The sequence below is a fragment of the Microtus pennsylvanicus genome, chromosome 19, assembly GCF_037038515.1.
Source record: "Microtus pennsylvanicus isolate mMicPen1 chromosome 19, mMicPen1.hap1, whole genome shotgun sequence".
NCBI classification, from domain to species: domain Eukaryota; kingdom Metazoa; phylum Chordata; class Mammalia; order Rodentia; family Cricetidae; genus Microtus; species Microtus pennsylvanicus.
This window is the reverse complement of record NC_134597.1, coordinates 24,201,347-24,224,434: the sequence shown is the minus strand read 5'-3', so window position 1 is coordinate 24,224,434 and position 23,088 is coordinate 24,201,347. Positions and strand designations below refer to the sequence as shown.

The following is a 23,088-nucleotide window of genomic DNA, read 5'->3' as shown; positions in this document are numbered from 1 at the left end:
TGTGCAGAAGTAGAACCCGTTTTATTTATCTCCAGCTTATATGAATGTAGCCTGTTACCCTGTATTTCCACTAACAGAAAACTTCGGGTTGGAAATTCCAACTTGATTAAACCACTTACAGCTTTAAAAAGAAAAACACCTCAGTTTCTTGTAGAAATTTTAGCTAGAAATTTTAGCTAGAATGTTCTGTCATCCTCCACTGCTGGTTCTTCCCCTGTAGGTAATCCAGCTTCTTGAGGGGTTAAATGCCCTGACTTCCCTGGGACGTCCCAGCTGGTCCTCTGCATGCATGTCCATCTAATGACCAATATGCCGTCATGTTACAGGCTGGACAGCCGTTGGCCTTGCCCTTGTCTCTCACCTGCAGAATCTACACACACACACACACACACACACACACACACACACACACACACTTTTTTCCCCTTTGGTCAGAATTCTTAATAGCTGCAGCTCATATAGCTGCCTCTAATTACCAGCCCAGACCCCTTAGTAATTTGCTGCTTAGGCATCACAGTGAATATGAGCCTTATCTAGGTTGAAAATAGTTTGATCGTCTAACATCATCTCCTTTCATGAAGGGTTTCTCTTTTTTGCAGGCATAGAGGGCCTTCTTCCTATATCTTTCTGCTTTCATCCTTTTCTGTGTCACTCAGGAACTGACTTATGGGACATCCAGAATCTTTAACATAACACACATACACACACACACACACACACACACACACACTCTCTCTCATGGGGCCTGACTTTTGCAGCCAAAAGTCTTGCTCTCAAACTAACGTTTCCACCTCAGACTTCCACAAATATTGCCAGCCTCCATTTGATTTCTTGCTTCTAGAACATACCAGAAGGCTCTCTTCCTTGCTCCCCGATAGTAAGTGACAGGGACCCCACCTCATTGGGATCTCAAAACGATGCCCTCCTTCTCTCCCTGAAAAAGTCCTGCTCAGCACACCCCTAACCTGGAGTAACTGCTTGATGGCCACAAACCAAGAACTTGTTCACATTCAGACACGGGGCCAGTGCAGCCCTTTGGGGAAGCACCTCAAATGTCCCCCACCCCATCCCCGGTCTAAGAGGAAAGTGGGAGAAAGGACAAGGACCTTCTTCTTCCTGTTTAAATCAAGCCTGGTCCCCCTCTGGATTTCATTAAAATGTCAAAAACTGCTGGGACAATGTATATTTTGATTGTCCCTGGTGTTGGGGAGCAAAGAGAAGAAACAGCAGAGCTCAGGCCCCATATTTTCCTGAAGACAGCGTGGGGGGGGGGGTGGAGGAATGTCCCAGACACGTCAAGTTGCCCTGAGGGATGTCTAAGCAGACTGTCCCTTCTCGACACTGAGCACAAAGAGGTGGCAGCCAACACTAGAGGCAACAGGCTGTTCAAACTTGCTCTTATTTTCTAAGGATCCAACTAAGGGTGTGGGAGAGATGCTTAACTTGGGGTGCAGGGGGCATCCCAGACCTGCTCTGGTCTGAGTAAGGTGGCTAATAGGGGTGTCTCAGAGCATGTTTCATGATGGTCCGAATGGCCATCCATGTCTCCTGGGCTGTGGGAACGATCTGTGAGGCCGGCAGTAGGAAACCATATTGTCCAGTGTCCCGGAGCTCGAAGCTGAAGGCATACTTGATGCCGCTGTCATAGGCCCAGTCCACCGTGATCCCACTGGCTGTATCTAAAAGGAAAAGGGCAAAAAAGTGCCCGGGGAAGACGAAGGTGTGACCACAGGATACAGGGGAATCCTGAGTGGAAAGTGAGGTGCTGCCGCCCACCTGGACCTGATCACATCAGACTTCCTGACTCAGACCTCATCCTGAGCCCTACCCCACCCACCCACAACCAATCTTCCCCCTTGCAGAAATAGGCCAACAAACTGAGAACCTTTCCCCTCAGGGGACTTTGAAATAGGCCAGCTGTCAGGATCTGATGCTGTAGATAAAGGACTGCCTGGATACCAGCATCCACCCAGGCCGGCTAGGTCAGGGGTGCTGCTGCACCTGCCCTGCCCCAGGCACATAGGGCTGCACTCACAGAGGGTGGTACTGATGCTGCCGAAAGTGTACTGGGTCCCGTGCACCTTATGCAGAGCTTTCACTGTTTCCTTGGCAAGATTGAACTGCAAATGACAGATGAGAGTAAGATGCTGGGGCTCCCCAACCCATCCCCCGCGTGCTCAGCAGCTGGTGAGAAGTGGGGCTCTTGGAGCCCTGGAAGTTGACCGTGTAGACAGTGCCATACCTCCATCTTTGAGTTTGATCACACATGAGAACAACTCTACCTATTCATTACATTATGGGGTCTCCCTATCATTGGTCTGGATCTTCATACTGGGAGTCAAAAATCTCAATCCCCTAGGCATGCACCAGGGATGGACTTTCCTAGAGAGAAGCTTTCTGCTTTCCCACACTCTAAACAGCCAGTCTTACCAGCTCCTCGTGGTTTGGCACAGGCTCCAGAGAGTGGCCGTAAGGATACATGACCATCTGAGAGTAGCTGTGAATGGAGACCAGCGCTTTGAAGTTCCCGTGGCCTGTGATGAACTCCACAATTGCAGATACCTCTGGCTCCGACTGAGGTGCGGGCCCTCGGTACGTCTCTGAGCAGGGATTTTTGTTAGAACCATTTCCTGAAAGTAAAGTAAAGCCACCCCAATGATCAGATGTGGCAAAACAGTGTTCACCAAACACCATTATGGCTTGCAAGTGCCTCTTGCAATTCGGTTGAGGTCATGTGACAGCTTCTGGCCAATGAAAATATGAGTAGAAATGATGTGTCCATTGTTTTGAGACTGTTAAGGAAAGAGGTGGCGAGACCTGGTAGCAGGCGCCTTTAATTCCAGCACGTGGAAAGCAGAGGCAGACCCATCTCTGTGAGTTCAAGCAAGGCCAGCCTGGTTTACAGACCGAGTCTTGGAGAACAGTCCTGGCTACATAGAGAGAACCCAGCTCAAAAAAGAAAGAAAGGAAGGAAGGAAGGAAGGAAGGAAGGAAGGAAGGAAGGAAGGAAGGAAGGAAGGAAGGAAGAGGAAGGAGGGAGGGAGGGAGGAAAGGAGGGAGGGAAGGAAGGAGGGAGGGAGGGAGGGAGGGAGGGAGGGAGGGAGGGAGGGAGGGAGGGAGGGAGGGAGGGAGGGAGGGACAACTCCACATTCTCTTCTCTGTGATTGAAACAAAGCACTCTGAATAGAAGCACCATGACTCAGCAACTCTGGGTTTGCAGGGAGTGCCCTGGCTAATCCTTTGGCCTAAGTCCCAACTGTCCACTGGAGAGGAAGGCCTGCCAGGGAAGGTGCATCCAGAAGCAACCCAGTCCTCCGATCCAACCCCAGCCCCACCTTGAACAGCAGCCTTTTGGTTGGCTCTTTTGGGGTTCATGCTAGTGAGACCCTCAAACTTGGTATCTGGTGAAGCTTGGTCCCCAGCCACAGCCCTAGAAGTTCCATGGCCTTGTGGACCAGAAAGACAGTGTGGGAAAGACAAAATGGCTATCCAGAGCTGCTCGAGGCTGGCCTGAGAATCACAGGAGAGGCTTTTGAGAATTTTTTTTTTTGAGAATTGGAGGAGAAGGCAAAGAGGTGTGTGTGTGTGTGTACTCATGTGTTACTACGTGCATGCCTGTGTGCGTGCCTGCATGTGGGGTGGTGGTGTTACTGTTACTCAGTGACACCCCCAGGCCTGGGCTTCCATTTTTTGGCACATTGAGTTTGTTGCTTCTCTAGGACTTAGGTGCCTCACCCATTTCCTCAGAGCCATGTCATATAGTGCTGGACAGGGCTGGTCAAGATCTGTGAGTTAGCAACTCATGGGGAAGGTAAATTCCCACTTCCATCTCCCCTTCTACCTCCCAGAAGTGACTGCGTCCAACATCCAAGCCCTTCTCAGAGACCAGGGATGGCCTCTGACTTCTGAAGCCTTCTAGTCCCCAACGCCAACAGCAGGCTACTGCAAACTGTTCCCCAGGAGGTCAGGGAGGGGTGACACAGTGCTCTAAGGGATAGTCACCAGAGTCCCCACAACCCAACAATTAAGACAGCATGAGAACCACGAACAGTATCTTCCCGCCTGAGTCACGTGTTCTTCCTGGCCAGAGGCAGCCCAGAGGCTGTTCTGTCAACAAAGAACGCAGCCCCTCTCGATTGGGTGGTCCTCGCCTAAGGTGGGGGACCCTGGTTAGAAGGGGGAGAGAAGCCCCCCCACCCCCCGGATTGGCACGGGCTGGGCTCACAGTGGCCTGTTTGTTGTGTCTATTGAGTTCCTGCACCTGCTCCACTTGACGAATGACAAACAGCAACAGATGAGCAGAGCAGAGAGGCCGAAAGCTTTGTCTGTGTTTGCAGCCCACGCAGGGAGAGCTGTTCCCCTGCCAACGGCCAGGTGGCCTTGCCCAAATATGGAGAAACACTTGAGGCCATTAGTTCTAGTTTGAGCTCAGCAGAATAAACTAATCTCCCCTGCCCAAACGGGAATTAGCTGCCTGCCATTCTGACGTCCACAGTCAAGGTCTTCTGAGCCTGCCTGCCTCACAAGTATCTGCTAATGGATTTGTTAGCTGTTTATTTTTCCTTCTCTAAAGATGTAATTGTAGCAAGAGGAGATCTCGGGAAGTACATTGTGAATTATTAAAGCACTAATCTTCGGGTACTGGGATTATGGGAGCTTTTCTACCCCTGTGGGCTCTCCCACCCCTGAGTTTTTACATTGTGTACCTACAGATTTTATTTTATTTTATTTGTTTATGGACAGACCCACAAGTGCTATTTTCTTTAAGACAGAATTTTATGTATCTCTAAACTGGGCCACCTCAGTATTTGTGAGTACTGTCTGGTCTTAGAGCCATGGCTGCCTAGCTAGGTTAACCCTGGTCAATCTGGAGGCAGACAGGTCTAATTTTACAGTCAACGATCCCTGACCACAGTGGCCACACGTGGCCCTCATCCTCAGGCACCCACCACCATGTGACCTGGAGGCTTTCCTACCCATCCTTTAGACATTCCCTTAGTTTCCACTGTTAACAAACTCCAAGAAGCCAGATTTACAGAACCACAGACACCTACAATATTTTATCATTAATCTAATATCTAGAATATTCTACCATTATCTTGGGCACCAACTTATGGTTTGTTAATAGCAGTGGTTTGGTCTCCCTTGGGGAGCCAACCCGTGTCTCCACTGTGGAGTACAGATACTGTGTCTGGGGATGAAGGCTGTGTGTATCCTGTAGATGAACTCTAGCTGGTCCTGAAAACCCACCCATCCAAATTGCTACTTTACTGGGATCCTGATAGTCCCTCTGAATGGTCTTGGTTTCCCTATTTAGACTCTGCGCCTTTGGCACATGCTGAGAGAGAAACGACCAGAAAAGCTAATCAAAGAACTCCGGAGAAAGCAGCCAAGCCAGCCATGGGATGGCATAACTCTGCCAGGATGAGCTAGCTTACTGGAGCCTTTCTCTGCCATGTTGAGGATTTGATGATACTTGCAATGTGTCTTCATTTTAATAGCTAAGGGTTCCCTTATAGGTTTAGCATATGGATCTACGTATCATGTACACAATCTTACCTACATTCCACAGTCAGCCTTAGCTGTGTGCTCACCTGACCCTGGCCATGACGCACATAGACTAGCCAATGATGTTGTCCATTCCTCCCGACGCATGAGTCAACCCACCCCGACAGTATGAGAGAACCTACTGAAGACCAACCCCTCCTCCTCAAGTCCTGCCCTGGATGAAACAGATTGCCATACCTCCAAAACCTGTCTTCCAGTTCCTGTTGAGGTCTACGCCGATACAGGAGATGCCGGGTTGACTTGACTTGTTTTTCCGCCACAGGCGATTCTGAGGAAAGCCAGGGCATGCAGCCTCGTTAATTGGGCCCACTCCCAGGGATGGGATAACTGACATCCTGGCCCATGGAAAGGGAAGATGGTCCTAGTGGAGATGGAAGGAGCAAAAGGAAGGAGCTTGCAGGGACAGGATGAGCTGACATGGAGGTGGGCCCGACTGTGTGCAAACTGGATCTCCAGTGGTTCTTGTGAGTGCTGGGAGAGAAAGCTAATCACACGCTACCAATGGAAGCTTCCTTGGGCAGTGGGCAGGTTCTTGGGAAAGATGGTTTTAATCCCATAGCCTTAATACCCCTGCAGTTCTCTTTTTGCCGGACAGCCTCTCTGTAGAAAGCCCCCAAAGAAGACAGCCGGAAGCCACCATGACATTTCCCTGCCCCAGCACACACCCCAGGTAACCATATTGGGGATCCCACCCCCAGCTGCCCTTACCATGCTGTGGGTAAAAGCAAAGCCATCGGGGTTGGTGACAATCTCGATGAAAATGTCCATGGTATTCAATATTTTTTTCAAAACATGGTCATTGCCATATGCACTGACAATCTGCAAGACAGGGTGACAGTAGCGAGCCTTCCAGGTGGAAGAACCTGCCCACTGCCCAAGGAAGCTTCCGTCGGTAGCATATGATTAGCTTTCTCTCCCGGGGGAGGTGCAGCAGGACTCTTCCACAAGAGGAGGTGGCAATGGCTCATCAAACATATACCACAGAGAATCAAACACTTTAGTCTTAAACAATTACAAGTCAGATAGACAGACTCCCTAATCGGAAAAAGGTCAGAGCATATGATAATGTTCCAAAGGCCAGGAGAGGACCGAGAACCCTGAAGTCAGAGAAACTGACTCAGACTTCAACTAGAGGTCCCTTTCAATACACAAAAATCCCCTTCCCCTGGTCCCAATCCTTCGATTCTATTCCCTAGTTGCCAGTCATAGCTGACCTTATTCGAGATCCAGATGCCAGTGGCGTGGGTGATCCACTCTCGGGAGTGGATCCCAGTGTCGATCCAGACAGCTCCGCGATTTGAACCTCCAGTGCTGAACTGGGGAAAAGGACCAGACCACAAACAGAGGTATGACCAAGACAGCCACGTGCTGTCCCTCAAGATGCTTTCTCACTGTCTGGAACGAATCCGTATGGCAAAGCACTCAAGCTGATTCAAGGAGGACACGCTGGTCCATGCACACACACTTGTGAAGAGGGAACACATACGGTAGCTTTGCCTTCCAAGAACACCAGCTGGAAGGCAAAGCCACCCAACCCGGAACACAGAATTTCCCAAGACTAAAAGTACCTTAAGACTTGTGCCTCTCATTCTGAGTGAGGTAACCCAGATCCAGAAAGACAATGATCATATATACTTACTCCTAAGTGGTTTTTGAACATAAAACAAAGAAAACCAGCCTACAAATCACAATCCCAGGGAACCTAGACGGCATGAGGACCCTAAGAGAGACGTACATAGATCTAATCAACATGGGAAGTAGAAAAAGACAAGATCTCCTGAGTAAATTGGAAGCATGGGGATCTTGGGACAGGGATGAAGGGGAGGGGACAGGCAGGAGAAAAATGTAGAGCTCAATAAAAATCAATTTACAAAAAGTAGAAGTAGACATCATGTATGAAATTATCAAAGAATTAACTAAAATATTTTTGAACAAAAGGGCAATTACTTGGAGGATTTTGTAATGAAATGTGTTTCCACTTGCAACTTAGAAAAGAGGGGCAGGAAATAAGTTGAATTAGTTGACAGTGTGCATGGACCCCTAAAACCTACTTACGAAACTCACAGTGCATGTTTAGAAGATTGTTACTTGACACTTGAACGAAAACTAAATTTTCCTGATAGCTGATGATACTGTTGCAAAGCTTGAATATAATTTAGAGATGAGAGAATTAAAATGGTGATTGCCTACAACATCAAAAAAAAAAAAAAAAAGACTAGTGTCTCAGCGGGGCAGTGGTGGCGACTTTAATTTCAGCACTCAGGAGGCAGATTGAGGTGGATCCGTGAGTTCAAGGCCAGCCTGGTCTACAAGAGAGTTCCAGGGCAGGCTCCAAAGCTACAGAGAAACCCTGTCTCGAAAAACAAAAAACAAAAACGAAAAAGCCTGGTGCCTCTCAGATGTTAATGGGCACGTGTTCTCATGCATGCTATGGTGCATGAGTCTGGAGAAGCGGTAAAGTTTGCATTTCTGATACAGGTGCTTCCAGGTGATGAGGGGACTGATGTACAAAGTCACATTTTGAGGAGCAATGTCCTTTTAGAGAGAGAGAGAGAGAGAGAGGACTGTGGCAATGCCTGGTGAGAGGTCAAAGCAGAGGCAAGTCAAGTCATGGCAAGGTTAGGTGAGGTCATGTGACTGTCCAGAAGCATCTACCAGAGTCCTGCGAGTGCTCAGTGCCTAGCCTCCTTGACAACCAATGTCAAGTCCCCACATGGTTCACACGCTGGACCACAGGCTATGGATTCTTTTCTAGGAGGATGTGCGTCCATCATGACCAAGAGCACTACAGTTTGCTCAGGCTGTGTTCAGTGGCCCCCCCTGAAGGGCTGGAAGGTTTCTCTAGAGCTGAGGGCCCATCTGTAGGGCTGCTAAAACCCGACACCCCCGGTCACTATCAAATGAGCCCTGGGTTCTCACCTAGCAGGTAAAGCCAGTTTGGCAACAGGAAGGGCACTGACTCACACACGCACCCTGAGCTGAGGTGACAACTACCAAGCCACATGCCTGTCTCTTTGACAACCTTCCACGTCTTCCCGCCCAGGTCATGGCACTGCTGCCTGTCCATAGCTACAGAGGGGAGCCCCTGATTACACAAAGCTCATGGGTGTGTGGTATAGAATACGCATATCCTTGCTATCCAGAAACTTCCGCCCAGTCACTTCTCCATGAGCTCGATCTTATGATAAAGACATTCACTGTCTGATCTACTGCCTGACGCAGCAGGCTCTTACCTTCAGGACAAGAATGGACCGATTTTCAAAGCTGTTGCCAATGCGAATTTTGGAGACGAGATTAGAATGTTCAGCTGCGAAGTTGTCCATCCAATTGTATATCTGAAAGCAACGAGGTCTATCAGACTGGCAGTTAAATGGGGAGGGGGTGAGTTCCAAGCTTGCCAATGATACTGTTCATCCATCTCCCTTCCTTATTGCTTTCCCGCTTCCCCTGAGCATCTTGAAGATCATGGCTCAACAATTGCAAATCCCAAAGATACCCTCAGAACTAAAGGACATTGAGCTGTGGCCTGCTAGAATGCCAGGCTCCTCATGCCCATGCAGAGCTGTATTTTCACTGGGAGAACAAAGTGTGTTAAGCCCTCTCAAATCCTAGCAGGAGCTGCCATGTCTGTAATCCCAACCCTTGAGAGGCAGAGGTAGAGGGATCAGTAATTCAAGCCAGCCTAGGCTACATAGGAAGGCCCCATCTAAAAAAATAATCACGGATAAATAAATAAATTCCTAGACGTGGTCTGCATGGACCTCTCGGTTGAAAATTCATTCTCTTGCCTTGGCTTTATCCGTCTGACAGATCTCATAAACTGTGGAGCCCTGTTTTATCTTCCCACTCCTTCTGCACTCAGCAGCTTGAAGGGAAGGGTAGTATTTTATTATTGTTGACATCAATAACAGTGACAGTGTATATTAGTTCATTTTCTTGTCCTTTCAGTACATATCAATGAATAAACATTAGAAAGAAAACGGATTCTCCGTTACAGGTCTTATGAATTGGGAAGAGGGGTAGAGGAGACCGTATCAGTAATGGCGTGTCCTGTACAGGCAAACGAGACCTGTGCCTCGAGTTTCTTTCTGGAGTGGAAGTTTCTGTACCCACTTGTCTGTTCCCCCTTAAACACAGTGACCATGGCTCAAATCAGCCCTAGCTGGCTGTCTCCACGACCATACATTTTCTCCAAGTATAAGCAACTGATGTTTCCACAAGTATGGCTTCCCAATGCGTCTGGATTGCTGCCCCTCAGACCTCAGGGATCCACAGCCGGGACCACAGATCACCAGGACTGGTCCCGGGGAGATCAATGAATCATAGTCAGGTGCCTCCAGCTACTCTGTTCTGGCCTGTCATGGATCCACACCTTAGGGTGCCAACCGAAGTGCCATCCCGTAGGCTCTGAGCCTGCCTAGGTGTACTTCTGAGCTGTAGCTCCCCCCCCCCCCCGTGTCTGACTCTGGACCCCTATAGGCTGCCGTCTACCAAACATCCCTTTGCCTAACGTTTCCTCCTGGAGACCCCAAGGGGCTCAGGGGCTTGCCCAGGTGGCCCTACCTCCTCCAGAGTGTGGTAAGAAGAATAGCTGAAGCCGCTGGTGCTGCGCTCCAGCCTGCGGGACCTCGCCATGGCGTCTCTCTCTTCATCCAGCAGCACCTATCCGATAGGAAGACACATGAGAAAAGCAGAAGAAGGCTCAACCCACAGCAGCGACACCGGGGAATGAGCCACCACGATCGTGTGCCATGCAACGGAAGGGTGTACGGATGAAGAGCGATCCTCCGTGTACTGACATCCGTGCTACCTTTGCCCAAATGAGCGCAGAATGAGTCAGTCTGAAGAGACAAGTTCTAAGCGTCTCTGCTCCCAACCCTCGTGTTACTTGCTGTAGCCTTAGTTGTCTTGGCTGTGCGGCCTCACAAGATAAAAGGTAGTAATGGGTTTGAAGGGGCACCAAGAGAGACGTTCATGGGTTCCCGCCAGGGTTGTTTTTGCACTTTTTAACACCGAACCATGGACACTGAGCCCCCTGGGGAGCAGATGGCTGCTCTGATGTCCAACAGCGACCCTTCTTCTAGGAAGCAGTCTAGACAACTAGTATCCAAGCCACTCAGAAAGTCAGGCATGGAAAAAGCCAGCCCAAATCATGACGAACGAGTCAATATTCTCACTCCTCACGTTAGCTACTTGCCAGACCAGACACAGGAGCCAGCAGCAATGCCCTGGAGTGCTGGTTTGCTGTTGGCATTCAACCTTCGTGTAATACTTTCCCCCTGGTCACGGGACGGGAGTGCAGTCAAATGCCTCAGCTGACTATTGACCTCTCAGACTACCCGTTGCTGAAATCACTGCTGGGAACCTGCTCCTAGCTCAGGTAGGAGAGTGACAGGCAAGCCTTGACCTAAGGCACCCCAGGACTAGCCTGGGTTGTTCAGTGTGGGAAGCGCCCAAGTCCTCTGCCTGAGGGTGTGAGCCAGCATCCTCCTTGACCCAAAGGGGCCTCCTTAAGCTCTGGGTCACAGTTTGGACATTGCCTTATTTGGTGAGCAGTGCCTTTTGGTCTTTATCCTCTGTTCTCTCTCTCACTTGGTCAGATGACCAGATTCCAGGGAGGGAATTAACTCCGGGTCGGGGTGTTTTAGAGATAAAACAGATTGGAGAGGTGACAGCTCCTCAATGCAAAGCTAAGAAGTGGCAGAGATGAGATGAAAGCCAGATCTTCTGGTCCCCAGCCCTGGATTCCTCAAGTTGAGCTATCAGAGACCACAGACTAACAACAATAACACATACACACAGATATGCATATTTGCGTGTATATAAATAAATATAGATAAAGAGAGGAAACAGAAGTAGGCAAAATGTTAACAGCCGAAGACGCCATCCTATCATTCTTGCAATTAAAATTTTTTTTCAAGTAATGAAAAATCAAGTATCCTCGAACACAGGAAAGCAAGACATTAAAATGCCAAAAATAAATATAACAAAATGCTAATGGTGCCTGTTCGAATAAGATTAGAGTTTTGAACATTTTCCCCCATACTCTCTTTTTTACATTTTTGGCAACATGCTTATACTACTTCAGTGAGCAAGGGCTTTTACGTGAATAAATAATACCAGAACCAAAGCCTTAATACTCGTGTGAAGTGCCAGCTGCAATGTCTTCCGTCCCCAGGACTGGGGGAGGGAGAGGGTCCCCACCCACTGCTATTTCGGCATGAGGCTACTTGCCCAGTGGCCTATGCATCCCCAAGGGCCCCGTCCGCTTGCTCACAACCCTCAAACTCACAGATTATACATTTTAAAACAGGACTGGAAAGCAATATCTGGGGCTCGCATGACTTACTGTCTCAGCACCAGCTACAGGTTCAGTAATTGCAATTACCATGTTTCGAACTAGGCTGGCCCAGCTAGGGTCTTCCCGCTTGGGCAAAGCCGGAATAACTAGGTAAGTCAAGACATGGCTGGAGGAGACCGGATCCTCGTGGGCCACTCACGAGTACTACCGTGGGAAAGCTCCCATAGAAGGAATGTGTCTTCTTCCCAGGAAATCCACCCAAATCACAGCAGCCCACCGTGACCAATGTATATCTGTCACCGAGGGCTGGTCCAGTCAGCTGTCGTGAACAGCTGTGAGAAGACTGACAGCTGGGTCCGGGCAGGCCTGGTCTTTCTCTACACCCACCAAAAATAAGCTGCAAGGTCGGGAGTTCTAATGCCCCAGGGTGTAGTGAGGCCTGAGCTGGGGATGTTTGGTGGGGAAATTGGGAAGAAAGTCACAGAAGGTCCAGTTCTTCCAACAAGGCCAGGGACACCCATAGCACACAGCCCGGAAGAGTCCAGCCTGGATCCCACAAATCAGGCAGGAGACAAATGGGAGGTTGGCACCAAACTGCAAATGTCTTTTCAAACCCCCTCCAGGTCCCATGAAGAGATAGGACACCCTCCTAGGAACCCTCAGCCCTTACAGCTGGACCTCAGTTCTAGGAACATCAATCTACCCTGGCCTGAAAACTGCACAGATGTTTGCTCCCTCCTGGGGGTGAGGGAAGAGGTTGAGAGCTGAGAAGGAGGCCTAACACCGGTTCAGGATGTCAAACACCCCCCCGTCAGGCTCCTCAGGGGGAAGAGTTAGAACAAAAAGCTTAGAAGTCGGCCATTTGCCCTCCCTGGAAGCCATAACCTGACAGGGACAGAGAGACCTGAATTGCATTCATTTATTACAGGGATAAGGAAGTGTGAGGCCGTAAGGAAAAAAACCAGCAGCCCCATAGTGAGAGAAAGAAGCAGCCTTGGGACCCCAACAATGGAGCTGAGGTCTGAAGAATGCCTATCTCCATGCCCCCTGCTCCACCCACAGACCTCCGTAGACACAGCTCAGCAAGCAGTTCTCTTGGATTCTCTCTGTCTCTCTTTTCTAGGCCTAACGTTTGCTATGTAAGCAGCATATATGGGAGGTGCTACTGACCTGCCGTTGTTAAAATGAGGCCCCTCAGCAGTTAAGGCTGAACCCTAGGGCAGTGAAACCCAAGTTAAAACACCACACACAAGCAACCATCTTGATTGACACGGCGTGGTCCCCTAGTCAGGCTGTCTCAGATGAGACACTAATACTGTCCCCAACAGTTCCCCTTGTACAATGAGGGTCATTTTATCTTACACTCTAACACATACTTAAAAGTGCTGTCATAAGGAGCAGCCTGGCACACGGTAAATTCCAGCTAACTTTAGCTAGGAGGAGGAGGGTAGTGACCATGACAAGGGGCTGGGAAAATAGGAGAGGGGACAGGGACAGTTTAAAGAGGGGTAGACGCTGACATGGGGGCAAGATTTTTGAAAGTAATGAGCAAATAAACCATGCAGACAGACACCTACTGGAACGGCATTCCAGGGGTGACACCAGCCGCTATAAAGACTTGAGGTGTGGGTATAGCCGAGGGCCCTGAGGCAGGAATGTATCAGGCAAGTTCTAAGAATGTCAAAGACGGCAGCTGGAACCGATCACTAGACAGCAAGGATGACTTGGGGTAAGGGGTGGCTCACTCGGAGCCTTGACTTTTTCAAGAACTTTGCATTCATTTTGAGTTGGAGAAGCCCCCCAACAACTTGCCTGCCCTTTTCTTCCTGCTTTTATTTGTTTGTTTGTTTGTTTGTTTGTTTGTTTACTTACTTACTTAGACAGAGTCATACTATCTAGCCAGCCTGGAACTTAACATCCCCTTAGCTCCATCTCCAGAGAGGTGGTTCGCCCAGCCCCAAAGGGAGATTGTCAAGTAGGGAATGGACATAATCACATTCATACATTTTGTAAAGGACCCATCTGGCTGCTGTCTTGAGAATGGATAAGAGGGAAGCAAGGATAAAGTTGGGGAGAGAAATTAGAAAGTTCCCGGAACACAGCCCACCACTCCTATAATCCCAATTCTCAAGGAGGCTGAGGCGGAAGGCTTAGTGGGTCCCTTAGTGGGACACTGCTGGCACAGACCCCCAGTGATAGTTATGCTGACCCGCAGTGGTAGTTTGGAATGCATTAGAAGTGTTTGAAGGAAGAGCCTGCAGGATCTTCGGTAGGCTGGCTGGAAGGTTTGAGAAGGAAGTCCAGAATGGTTCCTAGGGAACTCCTGAGCTCCCAGAGGCTGTAGAGGAGCAGATGGAGACTTAGGATGTTGCTATTGTACCTGTAAAGTTTGCAAAGACCCTCAGACAGCCATGCGAACTATAGGAAGGAGGTGCTAGAGTTCAAGGAAGACCCCAGCTGGAGACACGGGGATCGTGGGGGGAGGGTTAGCTCCATCACCCTGGACCAAGGTGTCGAGAATGGTCTGAATGTTCCTGCCAACAAGAACACCGTGGTCAACAGAGCAACCAGGGAACTCACAGAGCTGGTGACAGTACACAGAGGCCAGGAAGCCAGCGGAGAGACACTGCTAAACCGCACCAGGGAAAGATGTACAATCAACTGAGAAGTGGACCGAATGTCTCTGTGTCTTTGTCCCGGACCCTTTTGGTGAAGTGAGGGGTAGACAGCCTGCCAAAGGAAAATGGTAGGCAGAACAAATAAAAAGTCAGTATTTCTAGTTTTGTTCTAGAAGGAAGCAGCGAAATAGGGCATACTCAATGAGGGGGAAAGAGAGGGATCGGGAGGCTTTTTTCCAGAGAACTCAATAGCGCCCATTTGTATGCTGATGCGGCCAGCCTACAGCGAGGGGAAGCTGCTGAAGCGGGCTTTATGCTAAATTGTATTTCTCTCTGGATGGTCAGAGCACGGGTGATTTTTGTTTTCTTCTTGTGCTTTTCCCCTGTTTTCCAAATTATCTAACATGAATATTTATTAATTTTGTAATCAGAAAAAAGCCATTAAAATCCGAAGAGCTGATTGCTCAAGTGAAGCTTTCAGTGGTGACTCATCCCGGGAAGGAAGAAAAAAAAAACAAACCACTGAAGGACTGAAAAGAACGAAGAGGTGAAGAAAAATTAAATGCAAATCAAGCACCCTCGGAATCAGATAATTTCTTGCCTGGCCCACTGCAATTTCCCCACCAGCCTCTGCCTGTCAGTCTCCCGGGCCTTGTCCCCAGCTCAACACAGCCTCAGTAAGAGCAGCCTTTCTGAATGCAAATCTGATGGTGTACGTCCTAAGTCTCTCCCTTCTAGCTACGGTTTGGGGGGAATAAACCCCTCCCACTCCACAGGGCAGAAGATGCCCTTTACATGGAGTCTGGGCCCCATCATCAAATCAGGGTGGGGGGCCTCCTTCCCCACAAGCCCCCCTTCCGTGCTCAGCCCCACACACGCACGGGTAATTACTGCTTCACAGCGCCGGTGACGTGCAATGCCTCTGGTATTCGCTCCCATAGCAACCTGTGCACACTCCATCAAGGCCCTCACCCACTCCACTGTACCCACCATTTACTCCCACCCTCCCAGCCCCCACTCTCTCCCGCTACCCTGGATACAGCCCTGAGTTCGGTGGGTTTTATTTATTTTTTATTTTTTTCAGTTCCTGTGTTTCCTAGCGCTTTGCCCAGTACCCAGTACACAGTAGGCACATGTGTGTCCACGGGTGGAGTACCCAGCACACAGTAGGCACATGTGTGTCTGCAGTGGAGCAAGCACAGCTGCCTTTCTAAGTACTCCCTGGTCCTCTCCTCAAAAGTCTTGCCAGCCTCTGGATAAAAATCAAAACCACCAGCAAAGGTTTTCATGAAGCCTCCGTGCCTGGCCCCAATTGCCAGACACACTTCTTTCTTCTTTGCCTTTTCATATATATTAATTCAGCCAGCCCTTATTAAGGCCCAGCCAAGGCCAGGGGTGCACAGATCAATGAGAAAAATGCAGCTGGATCTGGAGGAGACCAATATATCAATAAGGACCCTCCCCACCCCCGTCCATGCCAGTCCTAGACCCAGTGACATCATTCAAGCTACCTTTATGGAAGGCTCACTTTGAGGGCATAAAGCTAGTACCAGAGCTGAGCCTGGGTCAGCATCTCAAATAAACTTGCTTCACATCGACCTGGGTGTGCAAATCCCTTCCAGGCTTGTCTGAGCCTCTGGCCTGCACCCCTCCCCCACTGTCACCACAAATCAACCAGGAACAACAGCCTCTCCCCACCCCTGGCGCCCTCGAAGCCACAGAGTGACCTCAAGGACGGCAGTCCGAGCTTGATGCTTTGCAGACGGATGGTTGGAAATTCTGCTTGCAGAGGTTAGAGCAGAGTGCTCAGGGCATTTTTCCTGGGAAGGGATCCCGTAGGAATTCAGGCTTGGGGACTTCAGGAGAGGCTCTCTCTAGAGGGGCCAGTGAGGGAAACACAGGGCGACCCAGGGACTGTCCCTATCATGCAGAAATCAACAGTTTTCTGAGTGTCTGTTTGCTAAATGCTGCTGGGTTCCCAGGCTGGAGCAGCAGAAGCAGGAAAATGGGAACTTCGAAACGCAGGCATGGGTTAAAAAACGAGAACTCGGTCCTGTTCTTTTGATGTGGTAGCCTCTTTTGTCTGTGTGAGTTTCCCCATTTTTGTTTGTGGGGGATTTAATTAGAGAAACATCCCACCCCCACATGTTGAGCGGGAAACAGATGTGTCTGATCTGGGATAAAGGACTTTGAATGGACCCAGTGCCCCAGCCCTGTGCTGGCCTGGGAAAGGAATGTTGCCTAATGCGTTGATCCCTTGGCATGCGGTGTCAAGTGTGTGCGCGTTGGGAGGCTCTGTGTTCCCACACTCTAAGCCTTTAGAGGAGATTAGAGCTGAACAGTGTGGTTAGGAATGAATCTCTGTGGATGCAATTCTACAGGTACATAGGCAACAACAGAATCTGCATAAGGATGCAGCCTGAGAGGCTGAAAGTCTGAGTGGTACCCAAGGATCTGTTATGGGAGGAGGCCGTGCTACCAATACCCACTCCCCTTATGTGCAGGTGGTGCACAGCAGGGCCAGAAGACAATGTCTCTCTCACTCACTCTCCACCTTAGGTTTGGAGACAAGGTTTCTCCCTGAACCTCTTGTTCTCTGAGTCAGCTAGACTGGCTAGCCAGAAAGCCCCAGGATCCTCCCTCTGTCTCCACCTCCCCAACATTGGGATCTCAGGCTGCTGCTGAGTTTGATATGGATGCTGGCAATCCAACTCAGATCCTATGCTTGAGTGGCAAGCACTTCAACTGAATCATCTCCCCAGACCCGTCCTTGAACAGAGCGCAGATGAAATCCATTTTCATAGCGCTTAGAAGACAGTGGACGAGGTGGAATCAGGTTGGGGCAGGGAGTTTGGGAGTTTAAGATGCCATTCTCTGTGCCCTAACCTGAGCAGGGTCTGCCATACTCCCCAAGCTATTGGAAGAATCCCATCTGGGGAGATGCTCTGAGCACACTGGGTACAGGACAGGGGCTAAGCACAGCAGAGTCTTTGGACGTCTTTCCCCCCGCAGAATCCCTCGTACTGTATGTCTGAAATCTAACAGGGGACAAGAGGAAGCCATCAGAGGGGCCTAGGAAGGACCTTGGCTGTTCCCTTCTGTCTCCGTTTTCCCTTATACTTTCCTGGTGGTTGCCAAGTCTCCCAGAAGAGGGTACATCACACTGTGAGCTCGCCTTGCCTTCATGAGGGAATTCTGTCCCAGACTTAAAATTCCTCTTAGAAATGTACGCTTTAATATTTTATCTAGTTCGTTTTGGTTTTGCGTGTGTTCATATATGCAGTTGTGTTTGTTTGCTTTTTGTTTTGAGACAGCCTAGGTACCCTAGGTTGGCCTTGAACTCACAACTCCCTTTAACTAGGATTACAGATATGTGCCTCTGTGCCCAGTTCTATGTCCAGTTCCATGCAGAGCTGAACATTGAGCCCAGGGTCTCATCCATGCTAGGCAAATATTCTACTGAATTACATCCCCAAGCCCAGAAATATACAATTTAATTTCTTCCATAATATGTCCACAAACATACAACTGGATATCCACAAGCAAGATGTCTGCACTTGGCCTGAGGGGTTTTTGTTTTATTTTGGTTTGGTATGTTGTTTGTTTTTTTTTTTTTCTCCATGGTGTGAACCAACAAAAACGAATGTGGAAAATGAGATTCTCACTGTGACCCAGGGTAGGACCTCACCTGGATGTCCTTTATCATGACGGTGTAAACAAGGCCGTGAGACTTCAGATAGTCTTTGACATTATGCAGCTCAGAGAAGGGAACTCTCATGTCCACAGGGAGGCTAGGTCTGGCTGGACCACGCCAGAAGTCCACCTTGTTCACAAAAAAAGAAAAAGAAAAAAGAAAGGGAGAGGAACAGAAGGAGGAAGGGAAGAAACACAGCTGTATTTATTGCCTGTCTTTATATATCCCTTCCCCCAGGGGCATCTTACAGGGCAGGGGGAGAGGGGAACTCGGTTTCTTTTATACTTCAAAGGGGTCCAGGTCCATAAAGAAAATCCTAGGGTATGCAGAGAGGAAGAAATCCGTCCTCACCAAACTTCTTTTCCCATTTCCTGGTCATCTTACTGCCCTGCCTCACTCATCCCTTGCTCTGTCACCTGGATCCACAGAGCCCTAGAGTTCCTACAAGTGAGACTGTCATCACCTGGGACATTAGCCTGGTCAAGACCAGAAGAGGCAAGCATGACTTGTGATAGTCCCCCGAGAAGCAGAGTCAAAGGAGGAGGCCACACCCTGCGTCTACCTATAGATGTGTAAACTGTAGACTCAGGGCGGGAGAATCCCTCACTGATAGGGCCACGCCTACAAGGAGCAGCCAGAGCCTTGGGCCACATCCAAAAAGAGCTGGTTGTTTTACAAGCCCTCAGACAAAAGCCCCCTCTATTATAATTGTCGAAGAAAATGTTTTCCATTGTGAGAACTTGTGGAGGACAAATGTTCTTGGAAACAGAAACCCGGGCTGACAGACACCAACCCAAATACCACACAAGTTTGCCAAGCGAAGCCACTCCAGTCGGAAGGCAGATGTGAGCAGCCCCCGTGCTTCGTGGCACGGCAGCAGGGACATCTGTGCTTCCTTGTGGCTTTAGGACGCTGCAGCTGTTTTCAGAGCGTGCTTGTCATTCCCTCATCCACGACAGAGGGAAAAGCTAAAGGGGTCACAGCTTAGAAAGGCCACCCAACTTCATGGGGACATTGTGGCAGAGGAGCCACACTGGAGTTGTCCGCAGCTTGAGGAACATTTTTGAGACGTCAGGAAGGTTTGGGGGTGGAAAGAGTAAGGGGACCAGACAAGGAGCCTAGGCAGACAGTGACAAGGGCTGTGATAGTCGTGTTCCCGAGAGCAGTCCTCACCTTCTGGGGCTTCAGGCCCTCCAGATCCCTGAGAAGTGACAGCTGCTTCTCATCTTTAGCCAGGATTCGAAGAACCTGGTCTCTGGGAAGACATGGGGAGAAAGCTATGGTGGTACCCTGGAAGGCTAGGTCAGTAGGAAGAGGTGATGTGGAGAAGAGGAAGGCAGGAAAGACTCAGCACACAGCAAAAGGGATGAAGATTGGGGAGGGATGGATTCAAAGGGGCTAGGGAGCCAAGGGCAGCTCCGCGTACTGAACCCCACGAAAGGGAGATCAGAGACCTCCAGCCTCTCCTGACAGCGGAGCTGTGCTCTTTCCTTCCAGTTGGGTGGGTCGGTGCACAGTGAAGAGCACATCTACTTTTGATATGAGTGTATAGTCTAACAAGGATTAGAAAATTCTTCAAGGAAAATATAAGCCTTCGACCCTAAAGAAGAACATGTATAAAATCTGCTGCATGTGATTTTAGAAGTTTTTAATTTGTTTTTTTATTGATGTATATTAATTGTACTTAATAATTGGCTTCATTATGACGGTTTCATGCATGCATATAATGTATTTTGATCCTGTTCACTCTTCCCCACTGTCCTTTCTCGTCCCCTCCCATTTCTTCTGGTCCTTTCCCTCTTCCCAATTAGTCTCAATTTTAGGGGATCCTCTCAGAACCCTAAAAACTTCATCCTGAGCTTCAGATTTAGAACTCTAGATTTGGAAAGGGATAATAACATAGCCAAGATATCAGCTCCGGAGTATGAGTGGGAGATCAAGGAACCTGAAGGGGTTCTGGATGAGACTGAACCTTCTGTCTTGTCTCACCCAGGAGTACACAAAGACACACACACATGCACAGACACACACACACACAGACTTACAGACATGCACACATAGAGTCAGACACACAGTTACACACATACACACAAGCAGAGACACACAGAGATACACAGACACATACACACACTACACAGACAGACACACACCACACACACACACTATACACAGATACACATACACACAGACACACACACGGCACATGCATACATACACACAAAGTCATATACCACACAAAGATACATACACACACAGAGAGAGACACACAGAGACACATACAAACACCACACAGACACAGACACGCACACCACACACACAGACATACACACCATACACACCACACACACACCACAGATACATAGACACACAGACACACATACCACACACACACCACGCACACATAGACACACAGACACACACACCACGCACACATAGACACACAAACACACACACCACACACAACCACCACACACACAGACACATAGACACACATACCATACACACCACAACACACCATACACACCACACACACACCACATACAGACACATAAGCACACCCACGCACCATACACACCACACACATATATACACACCACACAGACACACACATATCACATACAGACACAGACACACACACCACACACACACCACATACAGACACATAGACACACACACCACACACACACACACTACATACAGACACATAAGCACACCCACGCACCATACACACCACACACATATATACACACCACACAGACACACACATCACATACAGACACATAGACACACACACCACACACACACACACCACATACAGACACATAAGCACACACACGCACCATACACACCACACACATATATACACACCACACAGACACACACACCATACACACCACAGATACATAGACACACAGACACACACACCACACACAACCAACCACACACACAGACACACATACAGACACATAGACACACACACCATACACACCACACACACACACCACATACAGACACATAGATACACACACCATACACACCACACACACACCACGCACACATAGACACACAGACACACACACCACATACAACCAACCACACACACAGACACATAGACACACACACCACACACACACCACATACAGACACATAAGCACACCCACGCACCATACACACCACACACATATATACACACCACACAGACACACACATATCACATACAGACACATAGACACACCACACACACACACCACATACAGACACATAGACACACACACACCAGACACATAAGCACACACATGCACCATACACACCACACACATATATACACACCACACAGACACACACACATCATATACAGACACATAGACACACCACACACACACACCACACACACACTCCGAGCATTTAGGTCTCCTCCCTCCCAGCCAGTCTTCCTTCCCACCGAGCAGCAGCAACTCACCCTGTAAAATTCATTTGGCCCCAAGCTACAGCCAGGATAAAGGTACAGATCAGAAGTGTCCGGCTGCCCACAGGAGACAGCCCAGGGCCTGTTCCTCCTCCTCGGGGGCCCTGCATGCTTCTTTCTCCAGGTAAGCTTCGGGGGCTTTCTTCCAGTTTGGCCATGGCCTAGGCCTCACGACAGCGCATCACCTAAAGGCCAGCAGGCCGGGCCTGAGAATGGACATTAGGCTCTAAGGGTCTAGGTCTAGCATGTGGTACCCACATGCCAGGCCCTGAGAGAGCCAGGCCAACCCTCCTCCCTCCTTTCCTGGTAGGGGGTGGAAAGATGGGGGAAAGGGAAGACAAGACTCTTCTTTCCTCTGCAGGATGAGGAGGAAATTCCCTGCGCCAACCTCCTCAGGAGCATCAAATCCTCCATCTCCAGAGAAAGAGAAGTCGCTATCGGCTCTAGGCTGTCCCCTCCACAAAACTGCTCTTCCACCCCTTCCCTTCCCACACACTGACACTGTCACTGGGCTAGATGCTCCTACACAGAAGAGAGTAAGCATCATTGAAGGGTCACAGGCCTCAGGACAGAGAAGGGGTGCTCAGGCCCTGTCTAAAGGAACCGGGCCTTTGACCTGCTCTAATCTCAGGGACTAACTTGCCAGTCAGGTGGTGATGAAAAAAATACCTTCCCTCCTTCCCTCACAGAAGACCTGAAGTATTAAATGAGACAACCTGGACGAATTGGCTTGGTGAAGCCTAGGACACGTAATGTCTTATTATTTAGAAGGCATTAACTCTTAGCCACAGGTCTGACGCCTGTTGCGAGGGCGAAGGGAGAGTGAAACAGAGGAAATATATATATTGTACAAGAGAAGGAACTCAGTCAGGATGCCCGGTCTCTGTCATCGGGGAGCCACCACTCCACTGAGACAGGTGGAGCAATTTCTGCAGGACGTGGAAGCCACAGCAGTCACTTCTATATTCTCAACAAACGGCAAAGTTCATTTCTCAGTCCTGCAGAAGCCCTACACAGTCTCCTCGTGGTCTGGGAACAGGAAGAACAAAGCAGAGGCCAGTACACAAAGGAGCCATCTTGAAAGAACGGAGCGAAAGATGGGGGCCTGAACAAAACAGGACGAATCTACAAAATCCGAGAGGTGGGAAGATTCCAAGCCAAAATCCAACAAAGTTGTTTTGTCCACAGAGGCCACTTAACTGTCACTAGAGGCGCTCCGCAGCCCCCTCTCCACCCATGCTTTCCCACAACGGCCAATTAGCGGGCCATGTGTGTAGAGGGGGTCACTCTCCTATTGATAGTGGGCCCCGCTCTCCACCCCGCCTGCCCTTACTCCATTATTTCATGGGTCAGCTGTTCAGACACGCCAAACTCTCCTAGAACCCCAGCTTTGGAAACGCGCAGAAAGTAACATTAGCAAAGGGCTTAAGGACCTAGAAAA

At 49.3% G+C, this 23,088-nt stretch overlaps 1 protein-coding gene across 2 annotated transcripts; it reads right to left on the bottom strand.

Annotated features, from left to right (window-relative positions):
- Positions 1 to 399: 399 nt before the first annotated feature.
- On the bottom strand, positions 400 to 21,757 carry Cpa5 (carboxypeptidase A5). Of its 2 annotated transcripts, XM_075953475.1 has the most exons (11): positions 21,642 to 21,757; positions 19,355 to 19,436; positions 18,176 to 18,310; positions 10,132 to 10,230; positions 8,802 to 8,903; positions 6,783 to 6,884; positions 6,277 to 6,387; positions 5,746 to 5,836; positions 2,431 to 2,630; positions 2,036 to 2,120; positions 400 to 1,679 (listed from the first exon to the last, which is right to left on the bottom strand). In XM_075953475.1, the coding sequence occupies exons 1-11, from the start codon at positions 21,755 to 21,757 to the stop codon at positions 1,492 to 1,494; spliced, it is 1,311 nt and encodes a 436-aa protein (XP_075809590.1). In that variant the 3' UTR covers positions 400 to 1,491. The 2 variants fall into 2 exon arrangements, with proteins under 2 accessions (XP_075809590.1, XP_075809591.1); XM_075953476.1 differs by lacking the exon at positions 2,036 to 2,120.
- Between the last annotated feature and the right edge of the window lie 1,331 nt (positions 21,758 to 23,088).